The following is a 22104-nucleotide window of genomic DNA, read 5'->3' on the forward strand; positions in this document are numbered from 1 at the left end:
TTCGTGAAATTCGGAAATGGTGAGGTCAAAAATTCCATATTTTTGTGAGTGATTTGGCATGGAATGACCCGGTGGTGGTTTTTCATTGGATATAATCAGGGTGGCTACTCACCGGAAATTCCTTGAATTCTGGGATTTATGCGTGAATTATTGGCTCCAGGAATTATGCATGAATGCTACTTGAATTTTTCTCCGTATTGTGAAAAATTACAACTTTTATTAATCCAAATCCTATTCAAATTATACATGTATTTATAAATGCCCTGAGGCAAGTTTTTCAAAGTTGAGTTTTCGAGTCTGAAATGTGAAATTGTAAACAGTGGTAGGGAGCATTGCCTCCCCCCCCCAACCTTGGATGGATATGGGTTCTAGGGAGCAAAGGGGACAAACATTGTACCTGCAGGGGGGCAATTACCACCCACAACTTCACATTTTATGAAAAAAAATATATATATATTTTCATAAAATTTTCTTGTTCGTTTCGCTTGCAATTCATGTTTTCTTAGTCTCACACCTATTCTGTTTGATTAGCTACCTAGAAGGTGACTGCAGAGCAAAGATGAAAAATTTTTTCTAGTTTTATTAAACAACGGTTGAGTTCTATAACATGTGTTTTCGTTTCTGTTCAATTGTTTTGCTTCTATTACAGAATGCTCTTACGAACTCAGGGAACATTGGGCAGCTAGATGGTGCAAACGACCCATCGGCGACTACATCTTCCACATCGTCTTGTCAACCTCATCGTACTAAGGTACGTTTGGCAGTGTCACTTTCATTCTCTCTCCTGTGTAAAGATTTTGCCAGCTGTTAGGAGGCTTTGCTACATGTTTTGTATCATCTCATTGAGACTATAGTCTGTGCTCATCAACAATGGGAACTCGCTACATCCAAGTGTACATTTTTTTTATGGAGCAAAAATTCAGAAGAAATAGATGTTTTTGTATAGAGGCAGAATTGTATTTCTATTTCTTTACTTTTTTATGTCGAGGCAGGACTGTCACATTTTATAATTTTATAATATCTATCCCAGGTAGGCTTTTCACTGAGATGGAAACTCTGGAAAAGTATGGGAAATCAGCTTAGCGAAAAGGGAGCAGGAAAAGTCAGCAAATTGTAAAAACGTTAAAAGAATGTGGAAAAATGAGACAAATTGGATGCTACTTGTTCTTTCGAGGATTACATACTGAAGAAATATGTTTTCAAATTCATATCTCAAACATGGTTGAAATTTTATTACACAAATATATCAATTCCATGTAACTTTTGTAAAACATCATTTGTCTATCAATTTTGACAGCCAACTTTCGCAATTCACAGAAAGTATTTTATTCAATGGGCGAAAAGTTATACAGAATTATTATTATAATTGCATATGAAGAAATATATTTTTCTAACAGGCTTCTTGATCGTAGATATTTTGTGTAAGAATTAGGGCTTCGTAGATGCCAATACTGATGCTGCCACCTACTACCAATTCCCAGAGATAGAAATACCAGTGCTCAAAAATGGTAACAATTAAAATTTGCACGGAATATTGATTAATAATCAACGTGTAATTATTCCACTGCAATTATTTATCAAAGTTTTTCTTTAAAATATTCGAGAATGGCATTGCAATAGTAAATTTGCCATTCAATTGCAAAATCCATTTTTCCCCCACAACACGATACTGGTGCAAAATAAATGAAAACTTTGAATTTTGCATAATTTTCAGGATAATTACACTCATTGAAAGTGTCATGTTGTATTTTTGTTGCCCCTGCAAAATGCCTAAACTCCGAGAAAGTATCATCTTGTATCTTGTGTTATGACTTTTGGATCATCCTGTACGTTACCCAGTTTACGGCATAGTTGTATAATGAGTAAATTTGTTGCAGACACTAGATCGGTTGCTGCATAGTATTATCCAGGTAGATGGTACAAATGACACCTCGGACGAAGAAGATGACGATGAAAATGACGACGACGATGCAGACGAAGATGAGAATGATGACAGGGATGAAGATGAGAATGAAGAAGAGAATGACGCTGGTCAGGAAGAGGTACGTTTGGATGCTTCACTTCAACTTCTTGGTTACTTGCATGCATTGCAATAATATACGAGGACAACATAAATACTTAAGGGATGTGATGTGATATGTACCAATAATAGTATATTGTGATTGGGTATGGTATTTCCCAAGTGTGGAGAATTCTTCAAAAGAGACACCACTTATTCCTTACTTAAATAGTTTCTAACTTGTGGTTTCAATCAGGTGAGAATGTTGAGGGCCTCACTTTCAAGGTATTGCTACAATCAGGGATTGAATGTTACAAAATATTTGCTGATAGCAATGAATAGGTAAAGTGAAAATTCTTGAGCTGCTAAGCCCAAAATTCTTGAGTTAAAATTCACAAGTACAAGGCCAAAAGTTGTGAATGTAAGGCTAAAATTTGCAAGTACTAGAAATAAGACAAAGCATGTTTATATGTTGAATAGATATGTAGTGTGTTTATATGTTGGATAGGTATGAAGTATTAACTTATTTATAGAGGCACATATTTTTGGTGGCCGTGGTGGCTCAGTCTGTAATGCGTCTGACTACCATGCTAAAGGTCCCGGGTTCGATCCCCGGCCGGTTCAAATCCGGGAACTTTTCTAACGTTGGAAGTGGCCCCGGCGCCCACCCAGCGTCGGAATAACATGGGTACCTGGGGGAAACCCTGGGGGGGTAAAGGCGGTCAGGGGCGTGGTGCTGATCACATCACCCCCACTCACGACCGGATCAAGAAAGTGTGGGGCGTTACCCCCACACTCCCATATGCCGTCATGGCATGGTGCTAAGCACAGGGGAGCACTTTACCTTTTTTTTTACCTCTTACATATTTTTGGTAAATAAAAAAGCAAAATTTCAGTACAAAAACACAGTCAATTTTGGGTTCAAAGTGGTAAATAAAATAAAATTTTGTTATATCGGATCGAAAGCAGTATATAAAATGATATTTTGGTTTTAAAATTGTGAATATAATCCTAAATTTGAGTTAGAAACCGAACTTATTACACAAAATAAACATATCCCTTCTAATATCACATTTATGTAGTTACCAGAGTAATAAGTTTATTCTTGTATAAAGGGCTCCATTTTTGCTTCTCCAATATAGAATTAATCAATTTTCTGTGAATTGCATAAATCACAGGATAATTCAAACTTCAGGTAGTGTCGTGTCAGTAAAAGAAACTAAATTTCGTGTGTTTAGGAATCTATTTCGCATTTTGCAGTTCATTTCGCATCATTTCGTGAATGAACAGGGTACGATAATGCACCTCACACCTTTCAGAAACATGAAAAATTAACATTACAATGTGTTATTTCACATTCCGTGTTTTCGTCAAAAACTAAATATGCATGCAGTGGTGTAAATAGCACCCCCGCAACTCCCGCGGTGTGGGGGCACACAGGCTTCCGGGGCGCAGTAAGAATGATAATTAAGAAAGACCGATAGTTCACAAAAGTTTTCCTTTTCGGCGTTAAATTGTATTTTCAACCAAACATTTTTTATTTCTATGTCCTTACAACTGCAAACAGAAAATGTTACATCACTAGAAAAGTAGAAAGTGAAACACCAGATTAGAAGAAATCCTTCATTAGCTGAATAGTTCTTGTTTGATTGCGTTGTCGAAGGGTAGACGACAGGCAAGAAAATACGTTTTTCTACTGCGTTTAGAAATTGCAGTAAATCTAGTAAACAATATATTTCAGAGTATGAAACAAATCAAAGAAAGCTTCACCTTTTTAAGCCCCACCACCCTAACGGAACACACAGACAGACAGTTATTGGAATCTGCTATTTTCTGGGAGAAATATGAAGACAATGTATTTTGCACTGTAGCTACAGACATTGTTTGTTTTCGGAATGTAGTGTCAAAATTGAAATAGTAATAAAAATACGTCGAACATCAGCAAAGTTTTAGAATTCCTCTTGACAGAAAACAAAATTCTGGCTAGTAGCATTCCTGACGTATGCACTGCTTATACTAGTATAGCTTATGCTGTATTTGACCGTGACTGTGACGTCTTCATCAACTGAGACACTGGCGTATGCAGGATTTTATTTCGGGAGGGGCTGAAATTGTAAAGGCGGATAGTGCATAGCTGCTTTCTATGGGGCTAGTATACACAATAACATATTTCGTAAATGTATTACTTTCCACTTTCAAAAATGGCAATCGGTGGTCATTTCAAGATCAAGGGTTACATTTACCACTGTTTTTTTCCTGAGTTCTTCACTGCTTTTATTTGTAATTGTTGATTTTCTCAAAATTTCGGAGGGGGCTGTAGCCCCTTCAGTCCCCCTCTACGTACGCCGGTGAACGGAGAGGTCGTTTTCAAAGCTAAAATTGATCAAAACTTGCTTGAAGAGCACAATGACAAGAGTGAGATTGAGTCGACTGGCGGTGTTTAGTATCGAAAGCGATCCGGGTTGGAAACTGGACTTGACCAAACTAGCAAGAGAATTTGCTTCCTTCAAGAAACGCAGAGGACTGGTAATGGGCATTTAACATTATAGTAATTTTTGTAGTAACAGTGTATTGTCAAACCTAATTATAAAAAATTAATGTTTACAGTTTGTCTCTTGTCCTAACCTTTCGTATTAATTTTTATATTGATTCAAATTACATGTATGCATTTTCATATTTGTATATGTCTAATATAAATGTAAGCGTGAATTAATATTTTAGAAAGAAAATATAAAAAAATAAAACAAGCAGGGGTGCACAACTGAAAGTTGCGGGGAGGGGGGGGGGGGGCGCAGAGCCTGTTAGTTACGCTTCTGTATGCATGCCTCTACTTATTTATCTGAAAAACTGCACATACCATATATTCATATTTCGGAAAATGAGACACAGTAGAAAATAATTACAGAGAAAGTTAATACTCACAGTTTCTACGAAGCTGTTTTTAGTTTGTTCTATTAATTTCGGTGCCCACTGCCACCATCCTCGTTGAAACTTGTTAACGTAACTTGTTGCATTAAGAAGTTCTAATGAGGACGGTGGCCCCCAAAACTAACAGAACAAACTAGAAATAGCTTCGCAGAAACTGTGAGTATTAAGTTTCTCTGTAATTATCATATATTTACTTGGACAAGCACTACATGCTATACACGCAGCAAGGAAATACATTCTTCACAAAGGATGCGGTAAATGTGGTTAAAGTATTACTTACAGGAAGTTTCATGTTTCCGCAAAATTTTAACCTTTAAAAATTAGTGAAGTTTTGTTAGTTGTTCTCAAAATTCTCGAATAGCATGAAATTGGCACAATTTTGCATGTTAAAAATTGTATTATTTCACTGTTCATAAGTGACACGAATTCCTCATAATATTTCCTGTTCTTCCACAAAGATCTTGGATTTTTCTTGACCCCCTTAATGTATGTAACGAAAGGACTGCATCAGATTTTCCTTTGTAAAGGGATTACTGCAAATACATTTTCACATTACCAGGTTAGATGAATTATACCTTCATATTCAATAAAATAATAACAAAATGTAAAATTGTGCACTAAATAACAGGTTACTTATAGTATTGCTGAATTAATATGGATTCTATAGGCTGATTTCAATCGAGTATTGATTTATCAACTCCATCCTTTATCATCGTCATTATTAGTTTTAGCGGTATTACCGTAATACTAGTAAAAGTATGTAATATAATAGTAATTAATTATTTACAGTATTTTGTTTACTTTATGGAAGCATATAATTTTAAATGACGATATTGCATTGGATTAATTACAGATTACATTCCCGTATAATATACAGTAAGTAAAAAAATGCCGAAGCATTAATAACTAACATTTACAAATTACAGATATCATTATGAACACAAACCAATTTTTTCATTATGAATTTTGAAGACCTGGAGCATAGTTACTTTATTTTTTATGAAAAAATACCAATTTAAAGAGGTAAAGAAGCGAGTAATCTGTAAAAGAGTAAATATAGTCCCACCTGAACCCGTTAGTTATTGCAGTTACGTCAGTTTATGAACAAAATATATGTCAATCTTATTTTAGGATATATGAGTCGGCTTTGTCTTAGGTAGCAAGAGCAATGTACTCATAGTTTGTAGATCTTTGGCTTGTAATCAGTTGGGATTTTTATTAGCGTGCAATTTAATTGGACATTATCAATTGTCTAGTGCTCTTAGCTATACTTATTCAAACGGTATGTTTCGAGAGATCACTTCTTCTCTCATCTTCAGGTGAACCAATTTATTTTTGCCGGCTGTGGTACAATATGTGCCACCCTGTAGTAAACAGTGAATATATGTACTTTGCCTACAAAAGCATTGGGAGAAAGCTATTATATCCTGTATAAGGAATAAGTAGTTCTTTATTTTATTAATTCACTATTAAAATATATATAGAGAGAGAAAAGCGACATGTACAAACAATAATCAGTGGAAGATATTGTTTATACACATGGACGTCCGCAGAATTTTTCCAGGGGGGAGCAAGGTAATTTTTTTTTCCAGGGAGGGTAAAGGAGGCACATTTTTTCCCTTAATAGTGATGGCCCCTCAAAAAACACTAATTTCAGTCTGAAATTATAATGTTTATTCAACGAATATATAATAATCAACATAAATTATTGTGACTGAAATGAAATTATGTGTGAAATATATAATTTTTAGGTGGACATTCATTTTCCAGGGGGGAGTGTCCCCTCCTTCCAGACGTCCATGTTTATACAGTGTGGGATAAAAGCTGCATTCCCCAAAAATTTACATTACTCATTTATTTTCTCAAAATCTTACAGTGGTAATTTCTTTACAAAGTTTATTTAAAATGGAGACCCTGTTTTGTGATACAGAATTCAAATCGTTTAGGCAATGATTTACAGATTTTGGAACATAAATGACAATCTTTATTGATCTTCTCAAACACCAGTTGGATCAACTGTTGCATGCAGATCATAAACATCATCTTTCACAATACCCCGAAGTGAAAAATCACACTAAGTTATGTCACATGATCTGGGCAGCTAATCTGTCGTGCCAGAACGACCAATTCATTCTTGGAATTGCTGATTCAAGAAGTTCGTCATGCCTACACCAAAATGAGGAGGTGCTCCATCTTGTTGCCATATCAGCGGCAAAACTAAGACTCTTTTCAAATTCTTGAAAAAGCAACCATTGAAACAACAAGGTTGTAAAGTCTGACCGCTTACACACGGGGTACTTGTTTGTTCAAGTAACAATTACGAAAACAGAACCGATTTTGGGGAAAGGCGACTTTTATCCTACCCTGTAGAAGCACCCTGCTTCATCACCATCAATAAGCAAATACAATTTCTCCTGTCTCCGGTTTTGAGGTTGATACTGTCCAGTATGCCAGAGATGCAAGAAGTGGTGTTACAAATTGATTTTTTTTGAGTCACATGAACGTACATGATTGTGCTGTTACAGCATGTTCAATTTACGTCGCAAATTATAGTAATCAGTATCGGTATCAGTAAGCAATTTTAGTGTTTTTAGGAAAAAAGGTTTCTTTTTGATAAAGACACTATTTCGTTTAAAATTCCCTGGCTTTTCCAGACCAATAACCAAAATTTTCTAGACCAAATCTTCAGGACATTTAGTGTACATGTCTGGAAAAAGGTCATTATATTTCAGCTAAATGCACACTCAGAGTCCCACTTAACCACTGGAATATTTACTTCACATATAAAGGCAGTAAGGAGAAAGATAACTCAACAGTAATTGGCTGTTGGATATGGGGGAGGGTAGCAAATATCGGGGGGTGAGTTTATATGTGGTATGCCCCATGTATTGAGCAATGATTAGCAAAGATTCATGCATCAGTAATACATAATTATAGTACAATTTAATAACACATAAATTGTTCCCAATACAGGGTGACTACTCCCCGGAATTACAGGAATTCTAAGTGAATTATTGGCTCCGGGAATTATATGTGAATTTTTCTCCATAGATGTGAAAAATTGCATTTTTTATTAATCAGAATTCCATTAAATTTATGCACATTTTAAATACCCCGAAGCAAGTTTTTCACAATCGAGGTTTTTATTTTTATGGAGGAAAGAAAAGAAAGCTGCGTGGAAAATAGAACAGAATTCTTTCAATCTGTTTACTTTGTTAGTGCCCTTTGCAGACAGACAGAAGATTATTGCAAGATTAGATATCATGAAGTTCATTAGTTAATTTTGAGTTTGAAATTATTACACAATATAGATTAGTATATATCCCGCAACATTTGTGACTTGCATTTGTAGATGTATTGCAAGTCAGAGTATGTGAAAATATGAAATGTAAACACCACACCTTAAATATTTTAAATATATATACCGTTTTAATTGTTTGAATTATATTTTTGAACACATTGACATCACACAGACTCTTTAAATATATTTCTGTGGGTCGTGAGAGGTGGTAATACCTAAGGTTGAAATAGAGAAAACATCTGCTTGTTGCCTGGAATTCTTGGAAATTTCACCTTGAAAACTGGGAATTATGCTTGAATTTTATCATGGTCCTAGACTAGCCACCCTGTAATAACTATTTACCAAACACATGCCCAAAAAAAGCAACAGGAAAGTGGTAAATTTCAATAGCACCCATTTTATGTGGGATCATAACCACTATGACGACAATGCTACCATTGGGGAGGCCCCTAAAAAACGTAAAATCGAGGCTCCACTGTAAATAAATATGGACTGAGAAACTACAGACTTTAATGTTTTGAATACATTTAATGAACGAAGCACTGATATAAAGTGAACCTTGTTTTTACCAGCCTTCTGCGAAAGTCACTCTTGAATGTAATTTTTTCTCCATGCATTGTTCGGTACATTCCCAATGCGAACAGAATTACATGAAGCATTATTCATGACAATTACATTGGTTTGTTGTGGTTTGGGTAGAATATGGGTGAACCACGCCTCAAAATGCTGTCCGTCTAAACAACAAACAATGCCTTCCACAAAACCAGTTTTGCCATGCTGATGTGAAAAAGATGTGTTACAGAATGGCCGGCATTAACTCAAGTCTCATCTATATAATAAACAGTTTTCTTTTTACAGTGCTATCGCTTCGTTGCACGCAGATATTGGTGGAGGCAAGCAGCAGTGCTGTGTACGAACGCTTCCTTATCTTAAATACAAAACCCAGATTGCGCAAAACGTGCCTCATTGTTGATGTCGGGATAACAATTAATTGCAGCACCCACTTTGTCCACTGTTGGAATTTCTTTGTTCCCGTTGCCCCCAAATGTTTCTGTGGCAATTGAACTCATAGTTTCATCAGAAGTACGTAGTGTATACGAATAAACATTGAATCCTTTCCTTCCCTCGCATGACCATTCAAAGGTTCCCTTTACAATGCAATATAAAAATAACATGCAGGCAAAACACCTGTTCAGACCTCACTCGGCGAGGACACGTGATAACCAGCAGATAAATAGACTTACCCTTAACCTCACATCGACCTGCAATCAGCTCCGAGATTCGGCTCAATGAACCCACGCATATTTTTTTTTAGCTGAGGCTTGCACAAAAAAAAATCATACAGAATGCTCTTCCATTTCAACAGGTTTTTCATCATCTGTAATACATTTCTATACCCTAAATACACTGTAACTATATTTTTGTGTTCAAGCCTCGCAAACTTGCTGTCAGAATGTGCATTGCCATCCTGTTTTCATTATCAAATTATACCTATATATCATGCTCATTTTAAATATTATTTATTATTCATTTTTATGATCGGAGAGAATCCTCGCATTGTCTTCTCTTGAATTTCATTCCCTTGTTTTTCTTTTTTCCGAGTGCAGAGGGTGAAAATATGGACTCTGTAAGTTACCAATGCTGTTACCATGTCACTGCCAAGTAAGCCTGACTCCAAGTGTAGAGTAATCATAGATCTGCAGTGATCCAGTTGGTAACTGCCACGTGGGAGACTTGTCTTCCTTTCAGAGGTGGGTGATTTCAGAAGGGAAATTTTTTTCAGCATTGTCCAAGCATGAAGTGGTTCTGTGGTTCACACAGCCTCTTAATAAAAGGGTACCCAGGGGGGCAAAGGCAGCCGGAGCATGGTGCTGATCACATCACCTCCACAAACTGCCAATATTCTGAATGTGTGGGACTCCGCCACATTTCCTTGTGCACCTTCATGGTATATTCTGATTAGCAGCTGTACCTGTACTAAACTATGTGCCAGAAAAAAAAAATATTAAACTTTTTTTTTTTTCCAGGATCCACTTAACTCTGGAGATGATGTGAGCGATGAAGACCCAACGGACCTTTTTGATACAGACAATGTTGTAGTTTGTCAATACGACAAGGTACGTACATTCTATTTATTTAATGGGGCGCTCCACAAACTATGTTGACAGACATGTTCCAGTTCAAATGACGAAACTAATCCCTGTCATGTGATGAGTTTGTTCACAGCACCTATCTTTTGTCTTTGAATTCATATCATACACTACTTGACAAAACAATAGTAGTGCACAAGTACTATGTTTTCTTTTGTAAGCAGATTTAGAATACTAGCAATTCAATTTATACTTTCTGTAGTGGTATTTTTTTCTTTTATTCATACAGTTGCTGATTCATGTTTTCCTAAAGTTGGAAATTTTCTTCATTACGTTTTCCAAAATATTAAAAAAAATTAATTAGGGCTGAGCCAATACTGATGCCGATGTATCGGTATTAGCCGATATCAGGCATCGGAAAGTATCGGTTGAAATTCATCTACCGATACTTTTCCGGCATTTTCGTTGTGACACGGGGTCTGCAAAAATGCCGTGCAACACTTTTGTGGAGTATAATTATCATGGAAGTTAAGCAAAGTTCAAACTTTATTTTTATTTTGCACTAAAATCTGCATTTTGGGATAACATAAAATCTATTCTGACATTCTGATGTAATTCTTGAATATTCTTAAACAAATTTTCATAGTAAATTGCTGCATATAATTGGAGAAGAATATTTACACACCAATATTGATCAATATTTTGAACAAATTTTTTTATTGCAATTTTGAAGTATCGGTATCGGTGGGAATCTGTAACAGCATCAGTATCGGTTCGAAGTGGTATTGGCTCGGCACTAAAATTAATGTTACTTGTGTAGATGGCACACTTGTTCAGGTTGAATCATGCATTTGAAAATTTGTTGTGATTGGCTCTCCCACGATTGAGCAGAAAAATAAGCAAAAATCAGATGAATATCTAGTTGTATATTAAAAACCAATGAAAAAAATGTAATATAAAATTGATTTTAGAGTTTCTATTTTTGAATTTCTTTGGTCTATTGTTGTTCCAATCCTGAGTATTTGCAGGTTTCCTGACCTGGAAATCTTTGCAAGTCATGGAAATCACCTTAGGAATAAAAATAATATAGAAAAGTCCAGGAGTCCAGAAAATTGAATGTTTATTGTTTGCCAGGATTATAAACTAGATATATATAATTTTTTCTCCCACCTAGTTTCTTTGTTTTGGAATATTTTTTGTAATTTTTCCCCTAAAGTCTAGCCTAAGTCACCATATAAATCAACTAAACGTGAGGCATATCATTTGCACTGTACATCTTATTAAAATGCTTTCACAAGAATTAACTTTCTAGTATGGCTTTATCAAAAATGGGAGGCATCATCAGACGGAATGACGTAATATCTACTCTGTGCCATTGCCCTTTACAGTCACCAAACCTTTCATACTTTCAGCGAGAGAAGCCAAAATTCTACACAGGGCTATATTACTCATCCCCATCTTCGCCAAATTAGCCAAAAGTGGCACAAAAAGCGAAGTAAAATAAAGCAAATCAATCAAATTCCTACCCAGAATTCTTACTGATCCTTACATTTACATCCTATAATGCTCTATCAACATAACAAAAGATGCTTATTGAGTTGGTAATTTATAAGGGTGTGTGTGTGATCCTGAAATAACTTCCCAATTTTCGTGATCTTGAACAGATGAGATATTTTGAATGGTTTGTGTTAAAAGTGCTTAATTCTTCTTTTCTGCACTATGAATGTTGGGAATTTCTTGGAAATGACAGTTTCACACCAGCAATGGAAATACAATCATTTTAGGGGAGGGGGATAATGTCTAGAATTTGAGATTTTCATAGTATCCAGAAATCGTGACAATTGCCCATCCTGAAAATTTCTTGACCCAGTCTACAAATGAACACCATTAGTGTTGAAAATTATCAATACAGTTGACTCATTATTTTATTTTAAGTGTGTGTGTGTGAGAGGGAGAGAGAATTCAAGATAAGCGTGGACAGCCTTGGAACACTACTGTAACCAACAGCTACACCATGTTATAAAAATTTTCTACCTCCACAAAGAATTCCTGGCTACGGGCCTGATACATACAGGATAGAAAAAGCAGTTTTTTAAGGTCTTGTAATGTTGAAGCGAGCTCTTAACGACCAAAGTTTACCAAGAAAAGTTGTTTGTCTCGATATCCTGTACAAAGTTTGGTGATGTATGGCAACACTGTAGATCAGGCCATTCCATAGTACATCCATGTTCTACCCCTTGATCACATTATTTGTAAAATTCCATAACATTCTGAGGTGTGAACGCAAAGTTGTGTTTCTTACATACTACTATCATCCACAAAAAAAAAAGAATGTTTTGGTGTAGAACACAAACAACAAATGATGTTGAAGATTAGGCACGCACAGGAGTTGTACTACGTAGAAATTTTCAGTGAAAAATGCAGGCTCGACCAGGACTCGAACCCAGGTCTGTAGCATACCGTGCCATTGCTCTACCACTCAGCTACCGAGCTGGCCTGGCCTCGCCTGATTTTTCGCTATCGCCATCTCCTGTGTGTGCCTAATCTTCAATAATTATCATCTCTATGCTGGGAGGAGCCAGGCAACGTCCAAGTCTACTGTGTTTCGAAGGCAACAGATCCCGTTGCGGTAGCACTGGCAGAGAGGGTTCCACGCAGGTTAAACAGCGATAGCGAAAAATCAGGCGAGGCCAGGCTGGCTCGGTAGCTCAGTGGTAGAGCAATGGCATGGTATGCCAGAGACCCGGGTTCGAGTCCTGGTTGAGCCTGCATTTCTTGCTGAAAATTTCTACGTAACAAATGATGTGTTCAAAGAAATTATGGTTCAAAAATTACATACCTTATTCTACTTTTCCGCATGTTCGCCATACCCATTCAAGCACTTATCCTAGCATGATATCAGTTTGTTGATAGTCATGGTTAAGGCTCGGGACTTTATGTTATAACATATTTTTCAATTGGCTTCGCATCTATTATTGCGGTGAGATCTTTAAATATCTGATGAAAATCAGCCGTAATAGACAAACTTGACTAAGCATATTTTGACGTATTTCACCAATTTTGCACTTTTACAACATATTTCTTCAATTTTTGTTGTAATAAGATATACTGTATAATTTCGTAATCCTCTCGCACATAATCGGTTATTTCATAATTTTTTTCTTCGTAGCTTTAGCGCAACGGATAGTTCATATTGTCAATGGCAGGATATGGAAATTACGGAGGAAGAAAGGTGCCGTCTTTTCTTAGTACAGAACAATATAATACCGCACTTTTTTTTATCCCGTCGACAATTGATAGCCATGCAAACATTATTGAGGCAAAATGTTCTCTCATTGTTGCACGGGAAGTAAAGAAATTTCGTTCTCATTTCTTTGCCTTTTTCGCTTTTCACAAAAATCAGTCAAAAGTAAAAATAACATTCGGTACATTACAGCACCTACTCTACTCTGTCGGGTATGGAAGAAATTCGAGATTACTGTTGTGCATATTTTTGGCTTTACTGGGAATATTTCTGCATTTTTCTGACATATTTATAATTTTTCATGACATATTTTCCAATTTATATGACACAATTACATACATATTTTACAGTTTTATAGGACACAAAAGTCCCGGGCCCTAGTCATGGTACTCGGTTGCCACCAATGCATTCAACCACGTAGTGATAGTGTGCTCCTCAGTCAGTAGTTGAGGGACCCATCTGCTACATAATTCATTGTATCAAAGGTGTACTGTAATGATTTCATGAAGAAATTGCAGGAAAATGATTCATGCAGAATGTCTAAAGTGAAATGTCGGTCAACCTGAATTGTTTCATCCATCTTTGAGGCCTCTGTAGGTGGAGTGTGCTGTGTGCTACAGTCGAATGTTCCGTCGTACCGGAAAGCTCTTTCCCATGGCTGATGAACTCAAAGACATCACTACATGATTGAATACATTAGCGGCAACAGAGTACAATGATGGTATCAACAACAAACTATGATAAGTACTTTAATAGTTGACAAATATGCGGAAATGTAGAGTAAGGTGTGTAGTTTCTGTAACATAAATTTTTCGTTTGTATTTTACATCAAAACATTCCTTTTTTTCTAGATGACCCTCGCATTCATGCAATTGCAAACGTCATTAAAATCTCAATGGGGATAAAATAATCATGTTGTCTTTTTTGCAGATTACTCGTAGTAGAAACAAATGGAAATTCTATCTAAAAGACGGTATAATGAACCTAAGTGGGAAAGATTACGTGTTCCAGAAAGCAACTGGCGATGCGGAGTGGTGAATTAGTTAATAAATTGCAAACTGCGAACTTGCTCTGGACTAAGTGACTTGAAATGGACATTTATTAAAGTGTGCGCGTGCGTGTGGATTTGTATGTGGTGTGTATAAAAATAATCAGAAAAGGCAGTACGAAGCTTTTGGAATATTTTTGTTTTCAATGTTTTAATCTCATCCGACTGATATTACAACAGCTAGGTGACAAAAATTGTGGATTTTTGCTTGACATGCCAGTTCCTTTTCATTTCCTGTGTGTTTGTTACGATAAATGATTTTGTTTCTCGTCAGTTACCAATTTGCTTTTACAAGGGAGTGTCTGATTTTGCAAATGAAAACTTGTTCTTGAATATATTTGGCGTTATGAGAACAGGCATCGTCATGCAACAGGTACATGGTTTTTATATCTCCCGTCATACAATCCTGAGGCATCAAATTGTTGGGGTTTTGTATCAGATAACTGTTGTTGTTACATTAAAGTAAATTGTTGATTGCTGGTTTATTTATGTTTGAGAAGTTATGCCTTTTGGATGCCATTTTGTTCAAGGATGTGAAATTGCTATATAGTAACTTGTATGTAAGTATTAGTTTTGAATGAATGCAGAAAATAAAATATTGTCTTTAAGTTAATCGTTACAATGTTTTATTATTTGCCCTAGTCTAATTGTTGTAAACATAATTTTGCATACTTGCAGTAAAACATGTGTAGTGTGCATTGGATATTCATGTTTTGGGAGAGGTGGGCATTACAAGAGCAGAGCAGCCCAAATTTTATAGCTGGTCAGTGCTGTGGATATCACAGTGGAAAATAAAGATTTCACTATTATGCACACATACGAGTACCAGATGTTCCAATATGATATTTCTCAATGTACCCACGAATGAAAAAAACAGACAGACTATTTGTTTGTGTGCGATTTACATGGCAAGGCCACATGAATGATAAGCTACAAGAACAATGAAATTGGTCTGTGAAAGCTATGTAAAAGTGCAAGTTACTAAAAAATACTGTTCTATTTGATTACATTGTAGTGCATTACCATGGGCATAGCCAGAAATTTTTGTACAGAGGTGGGTTCAGGCTCTGGTAAAAGTTAAAACATTAAAAATAATAATAATGGATATGATTGTTATTGCACAACAATAACTATTATAAACTAATAAAATAAAAGTTTTTATTTCTATAATAATTTTATTGCATACTTCCTTGGGCAGGCTGTTCTCTCCGGTCTACCAGATGAGCAAATATGCAGCGCAACTAATTTTTTAAAATTTTTTTTACATTTCAAATACAGTTAGTGTACTGAAATGCAAAGTACTATATTTTTGTTATTTACATTCACTCGTCTTGTTCAAGAAAAAATTCAGTTAGGAGTAAATTTTGGCCATATAGTGCAACCTCTCACATAAGAAATCTAATTTTTAGAATTTTCAAAACTTGAACCACCTATTCCTTGGATTAAATAATAAAAATATGGTTCCTGCATTTTACACTCAACTTTTTCGGCCTCGCGCTTTTTTTACTTTGATTACACTGGTCTACGTCCATTTTGCTGACTGGAGTCTGATGGTTGTTCTTTAGTAATTCGAGGGTGGTAAATCCAAAACCGAAATCCGTTTTTTTCTATCACGTCAGGTTTCGGAGGAAAATAGAAAATTATCTAATATTAGGGATGTATATTTAGAGCAATGAAACAACGTAGTCCGTAAAGAGGTCACAAGATGGCAGCACATGGAACATTATAGTGATTATTATTTAAATCAGTTATTCGAACATTGTTAACCTCAAAACAAAGGACAAATATTACTAACTTAGTAAGGAAAGCGTATAGTGCATATTTCGGGATTAAATTGGGTGACCAAGATAAATCCTGGGCACCTCATAAAGTATGCAGGACCTGTGTAGAAAAGAAGGAAAGAAATATGTTAGCGTCTGGAACAACCTTCATGTATCTGGACAGAGATAGGCATGTATTAAGATATTTTCAAAGGGACGAAGAATATGTGTATTGTACAGATGTGAAGGGACTAATTGAAGCTATGGGATGTACGTATAATGCAGAAGAATGGAGGCTTTTTATTGATAGCAAGAGGAGTTTGAAGTGTGTGTTGATACATAATGGCAATAAGTTAGCATCCATTCCTGTTGGCCACTCCGTACATTTGAAGGAAAGCTACGAAACAATGAAAGAACTGCTTCGAAAGAAAAAAAGTATGCAAATGACAGTTGGCTTGTGTGTGAAGATCTCAAGGTCATTTCAATGTTACTTGGTCAACAAGCAGGTTTCACGAAATATCCATGCTTTTTGTATTTATGGGACAGTCGAGCAAGGAACGAACATCGGGTACGAAGACTGTGGCCTGCCAGGAAAAGCTTTGAAGTCGGGGCGAAAACCATCCAGAACAAGCCGCTTGTTGATCCTAAGGAAGTGTTACTTGCTCCACTGCACATTAAGTTGGAATTAATGAAGCAGTATGTAAAAGCTCTGGATAAGAATGGGGCTTGCTTTAAATATATTTGCTCAAAATGTCCTGCATTGACGCATGAGAAAGTAAAAGCAGGTATTTTGATGGTCCTCAGATAAGGATGCTAATGGAAGATGAAGAATTCTTACAAACAATTAACCACACAAAGTAAGATGTATGCTGTGCATTTTCTGATGTCAATACAAACTTTCTTGGAAACTTCAGGGCGCACAACTACGAGGTTCTAGTTGAAAATTTGTTGGTGACGTTTCAAAAGTTAGGAGTAAATATGAGTGTCAGGCTTCACTTCCTGCACAGCCGCTTAGATGTATTTCCGTCCAATCTTGGTGCCGTAAGTGAAGAACAGGGCGAACGCTTCCACCAAGACATAAAAGCCACGGAGCACCGATATCAGAGGAGATGGAATGAAAACATGATGGCCGACTATTGCTGGTGCTTGCAGCGTGACGTTCCTGAGGCCACGTACTCCAGAAAATCAAAGAAACGAATAATTTTGCCTAAGTAGGTATGCATGTTGTGCTATTCTGTGGTGTATGTTAAGTTTAGCATAAGTACAGGCATCAGGTGCTGACTGTATGTGCTCGTGAAACAAATTGATCAATTTGCCGGAATTACCTAAACTTTTTGTTCATTAAGAACTCCCTATTGAGAAAATAGAAACGTATGTTTGTTAAACAACGTGACGTGATACTCTGATTGAACATCTGACTACGTCGCATTCTCTTTGCAAGTGCTGTTGGAATGTAGCCGGATATAATTTTCTGAAAATTTTGAAATGTGACTTGTCAAACAATGCAACTTAATACCTGTTATCAGCTCCGCCACCTTATGTATAGTCCTATAATTTCATTATGTGCAGATATCTATATGGAAAATTGTTGGAGTTTAGCCCAGTATTATAATATTGTGAAAATTTTCAAATGTGATTTGTGAAAAATTGTGACGTGATACACTTTTTCTGACTACATATTTGGAATCAGCGACCTCAAATTATATAGAATCAGTTATAATATGTAAGTCAGCAGAAAAAGAAATTTCATTATGTGCAGATATCTATATGGAAAATTGTTGGAGTTTAGCCCAGTATTATAATATTGTGAAAATTTTCAAATGTGATTTGTGAAAAATTGTGACGTGATACACATTTTCTGACTACATATTTGGAATCAGCGACCTCAAATTATATAGAATCAGTTAAAATATCTAAGTCAGCAGAAATCTTTTTTTCATATGTAGACTAGTGTTATATACCTTGGTGTTGATAGTTTCACAATTATTAATCAGTATATTTAAACATTAAACTGTTGCTATGCAACTAAATTCATTGTTTGCTTTTGGCCTTAAGGTGTATAAAAGTAAATTTTCTGTAGTCTGTTTCAGTGTGCTCGTTGCACATTTTGCAAAATGGACCATAGGAGTGAGTTGAGGTAAGGAAAAGATATATAGGAGGCTAAAGTTACATATTCACCAATGAATAAAATGTAACATACAACCAGTTAGCAGAACCTTTGTGTTGGAACTTGAAAATTTGTGAAAACTAAACAGAGGAGCTAACATTTTATTCAAATAGGACAGGTATGTAAAGTCTCTCCATATGTGTTTAAAATGTTCTGCAATTAGCTGTAAATAGTGTGGTAGGTTTGTCATGAATTCTGTGTAACTTTTATAGAGCATAGATGCAGTAGGCTCTGTGGGTGAACCACACAAAATGGTAATAGTTTTCATCCTTTAGTATTGTTGTTTTCAATCCCCCAATTATACTAAATTTTCACTTGAAAAAGTATGTGAAGGATGTACAGAAATATCAAATTTTAATCATTTTCATACTGTTCTAAATAATTATATAATGTGAAACCTTGATTCTACGAATTTCAGGACCCAAAAGTTTGAATATGAGGCAAACCTGCTTTATAACGTAGAAAGAGTAAGTGAATTATGGGTGAAAATGTATAATTTGGGTACCGCTGGGGAATGCTTTATTTTTGATGGTTTGATTCATGGTTAGACTAGTCCATGAGGACACAGAAGCTACAGGCACCTCTGTTAGTGCCTGTTCTAACTGTTCTCACTTGTACTATGAATTACACTCAAAAATACCAATCTCATAGATGGCAATACAATGTCATTAATTTTTGTTGGTTACAAAAATCTTAGAAAGGTGATCACTGTTTTAAATGAGCCCAAAAATATCTGTGAAAAATACCATGGAATTAAATTGATAAATTAACATTTTAAACTCTTGTAAATGAATAACTTCTCCATGAGTGACTACCAGAGAAGTTCTGAAGACAGTAACGCCAGAGAACTGATTGGTTGACCATTACTAATTTATTCAGGGGTTTGTAATACAATATTATTTCATTCTCACCTTCATAGGTAGTGATCACCGAAATTGATCGAATTAAACAGGTATCTAAACGTGTTTCATGTTTATATTAATATCTAACCTCATCTAAAATCCAGTAACATGAAGGAGTAAAACTGAATTATATAGAGAAACCTTTTAAGTATAAATGTAAATGAATTAGAATTACTTTCGTTTTCAAATACTGGATAAACAAAAACATTCAGCAATTAAAGTTAACACAAGATCAATGGAACTTCTATCAAGAAAGAAACGAATGGGCAATATTCAGTATTGTTAAGATGGAAGATCAAATTGGAGAATCTTTTTTTCATTAAAATCATAGTAAACAAATTAGTAGGCATACAGATATATGTACATAGATAGATAAGGAAATAAGTAGTAGTTTGCACTTTCTATCCTCCTAGAGAAAGAAAAAATATAAAGTAATCATGTTGGTACATTATATTTTCCATATTGTGATAATTAAAAATAAGTGTATTATTTTTGTCATTGAACAAAATTATTACGTCGTTCGGAAAGTAAGTTCCACTGATGAATACCGTGGCGCTGCAAGCGGGGCAGTGTGAATGCGCATGCGCCTTGTGTAGCCACAACCTTGATGAAGTCCAGACGTCAGTCTGAGGCAAGTTGGTCAGGAGAGTAGTGCGTAGTGCGTTGTTGTTGTGTTTCGGACAATCCAAACTCCCGCCACGTGTGAGGTGCGGTCCGTGATCCGTTTTCTGGATGCACGTAATGTTCCAGCTACGGATATCCACCGTCAGATTTGTGAGGTGTATGGAGAAGGAATAACGAGTGCTTCAATAGTAAGAAGATGGGTGAGACGGTTTCGAGGTGGACGGGTTAGTGTTCATGATGAAGAACGAAGTGGTCGACCGTCTGTTGTGAATCCCAATTTGGTTCGTTTAGTGGAAGAGCAGATTAGGGAGAACAGACGATTCACTTTGTCTGAGCTGTCATTAGAGTTTCCACAAATCTCCAGAACTGTGCTGTATGAAATTGTAATAGTAAATTTGAAATTTCGCAAATTGTGTAACCGTTGGGTCCCTCACCAGCTCTCCGAAAATGCCAAAAAGGAAACAATGGGAAGTGCATTAGTTTTTGAAACGGTATAGTGAGGAGGGGGAAGAGTTGTTGGAGTTGTTTCCCAGTGGTTCTCCATTCAGGCGGAAACGTTCTATGATAGGGGTATAACGAACTTGGTATCTCGCTGTGATGCGTGCTTGAATTCTTATAGCGATTATGTGTGAATGTTGTACCATGTATATATTTTCACCCCTATAAAGATCATGATATTACTATTTATATTTTTCATTTTATGGCATGATGGAACTTACTTTCCGAACGACGTAATATGTATTTTTTCGACTCTACATGTATGTATATGTTAGCAAGAATAGCTGCATTGTTTGAGGCCTCTTTATTGTGCCATTGTTTAGGTAACCCTAAAATTAAATTCTAAACCATCACCAAGCATTTAGAAGGTCAATTGTATTGTTAATGAACTTTGAAATAAGAATGTTTACGGTTTCCAGTGACCTTTGTTTATTTGTCAACAAATATGTTTGTGTATATATATAAACAGTATTTATTTATTCATAAACAGTATGCAAGTTCCATTTTGATTCAGTTCCCAGCTAGCATTCATCATAAATCCAACTTCAGTGCAGTAAAGGTGGAAGCATGTATGCGAGAAGTTTTGATGTTTTTTTTTCTTTTTTCAGAACATCAATTATTCATTTTGTAACATTCATGTATGTGGTCACAAACTAGCATCTCAGATGGCGTAGTGTAAAAGTATCTTGTAATCAAGGTGTTCTGGATTCAATACAGTGACGTGCGGTGACGTCGACACTTGGGGTAGCAGTCAGTGGCGTGCTCAAGGGGTGGGGTTGGTGTGAGTTACACCCCTTCTCTCTTTAGGGCCAGTATTCCTTCAAAAAAGAAGAATGTCAATAACAGGAAAAGATTGCAAAATTATGAATGAGTACTAGAAAAAAGTACACGTAAACCCCACCCACATTCGAAAATAAAAAAACTATTTGATTTGACTCTAAGCCAGAGATCCTGGGTTCGAATCTCGGATTGGCCATTTTGTGTTCTTTGTGTGTGTTCCTTCATCTATTTTGTTGTACCAAAGGTGGCGGAAAAGCGAAGTAAAATAAACCAATTTGAGCAATCAATCAATGATTTGATTTCATTTTTGTTACTTAGCGTCGCTTTTTTGTCACATTTGGTTAATTGTGAAGATGATACGATGAAACTGATGAAGGGACGAGCATAGGGAACGCCCATGCCCGGGTCGGGGTTCGAACCCGGAACGCCTGGTGTCGTACCGCGCTGTGATAACCACTACCCCGCGCTTGGTTGATTTGGTGACAGAAAACAAAACACAACACACTTTTTTTTGTAGTTTCTTCAATGATATTCATTTGACTTTTTGAGTTCTGAGATACATTTTTCATTCCAAATTATTTCATTATTCACTGCAACACATAGGACAAGAATGCGCACTCATCACGGGTTCGAATCCTGGCCTGGATTGTTCATATGAGGTCCCTTCACCAATTTCATCATATCATCACTCAATACTCATTTTCGCGATAACCAAATGTGGCAGAAAAGCGAAGTAAAATAAACCAAACCAACAACAATATGA

At 36.0% G+C, this 22104-nt stretch overlaps 1 protein-coding gene and 1 non-coding gene across 2 annotated transcripts in view; both read left to right on the forward strand.

Moving 5' to 3' along the window:
* TfIIA-L (transcription factor IIA L) overlaps positions 1 to 15223 on the forward strand; it is a 34550-nt gene extending 19327 nt beyond the window's left edge. Inside the window, exons 6-9 of the mRNA XM_083137645.1 lie at positions 650 to 751; positions 1878 to 2042; positions 10256 to 10345; positions 14493 to 15223. Of these exons, the coding sequence (XP_082993771.1) occupies positions 650 to 751; positions 1878 to 2042; positions 10256 to 10345; positions 14493 to 14600 (465 nt within the window). The 3' untranslated portion in view covers positions 14601 to 15223. The remainder of the gene's footprint in view (positions 1 to 649; positions 752 to 1877; positions 2043 to 10255; positions 10346 to 14492) is intronic.
* TRNAT-GGU (transfer RNA threonine (anticodon GGU)) lies at positions 13016 to 13086 on the forward strand. Its single transcript has one exon. It is a non-coding gene; the product is annotated as a tRNA-Thr (tRNA).
* Positions 15224 to 22104: the final 6881 nt, after the last annotated feature.

Source organism: Lepisma saccharinum, chromosome 16, assembly GCF_977018435.1.
Source record: "Lepisma saccharinum chromosome 16, izLepSacc3.1, whole genome shotgun sequence".
Taxonomy (NCBI): domain Eukaryota; kingdom Metazoa; phylum Arthropoda; class Insecta; order Zygentoma; family Lepismatidae; genus Lepisma; species Lepisma saccharinum.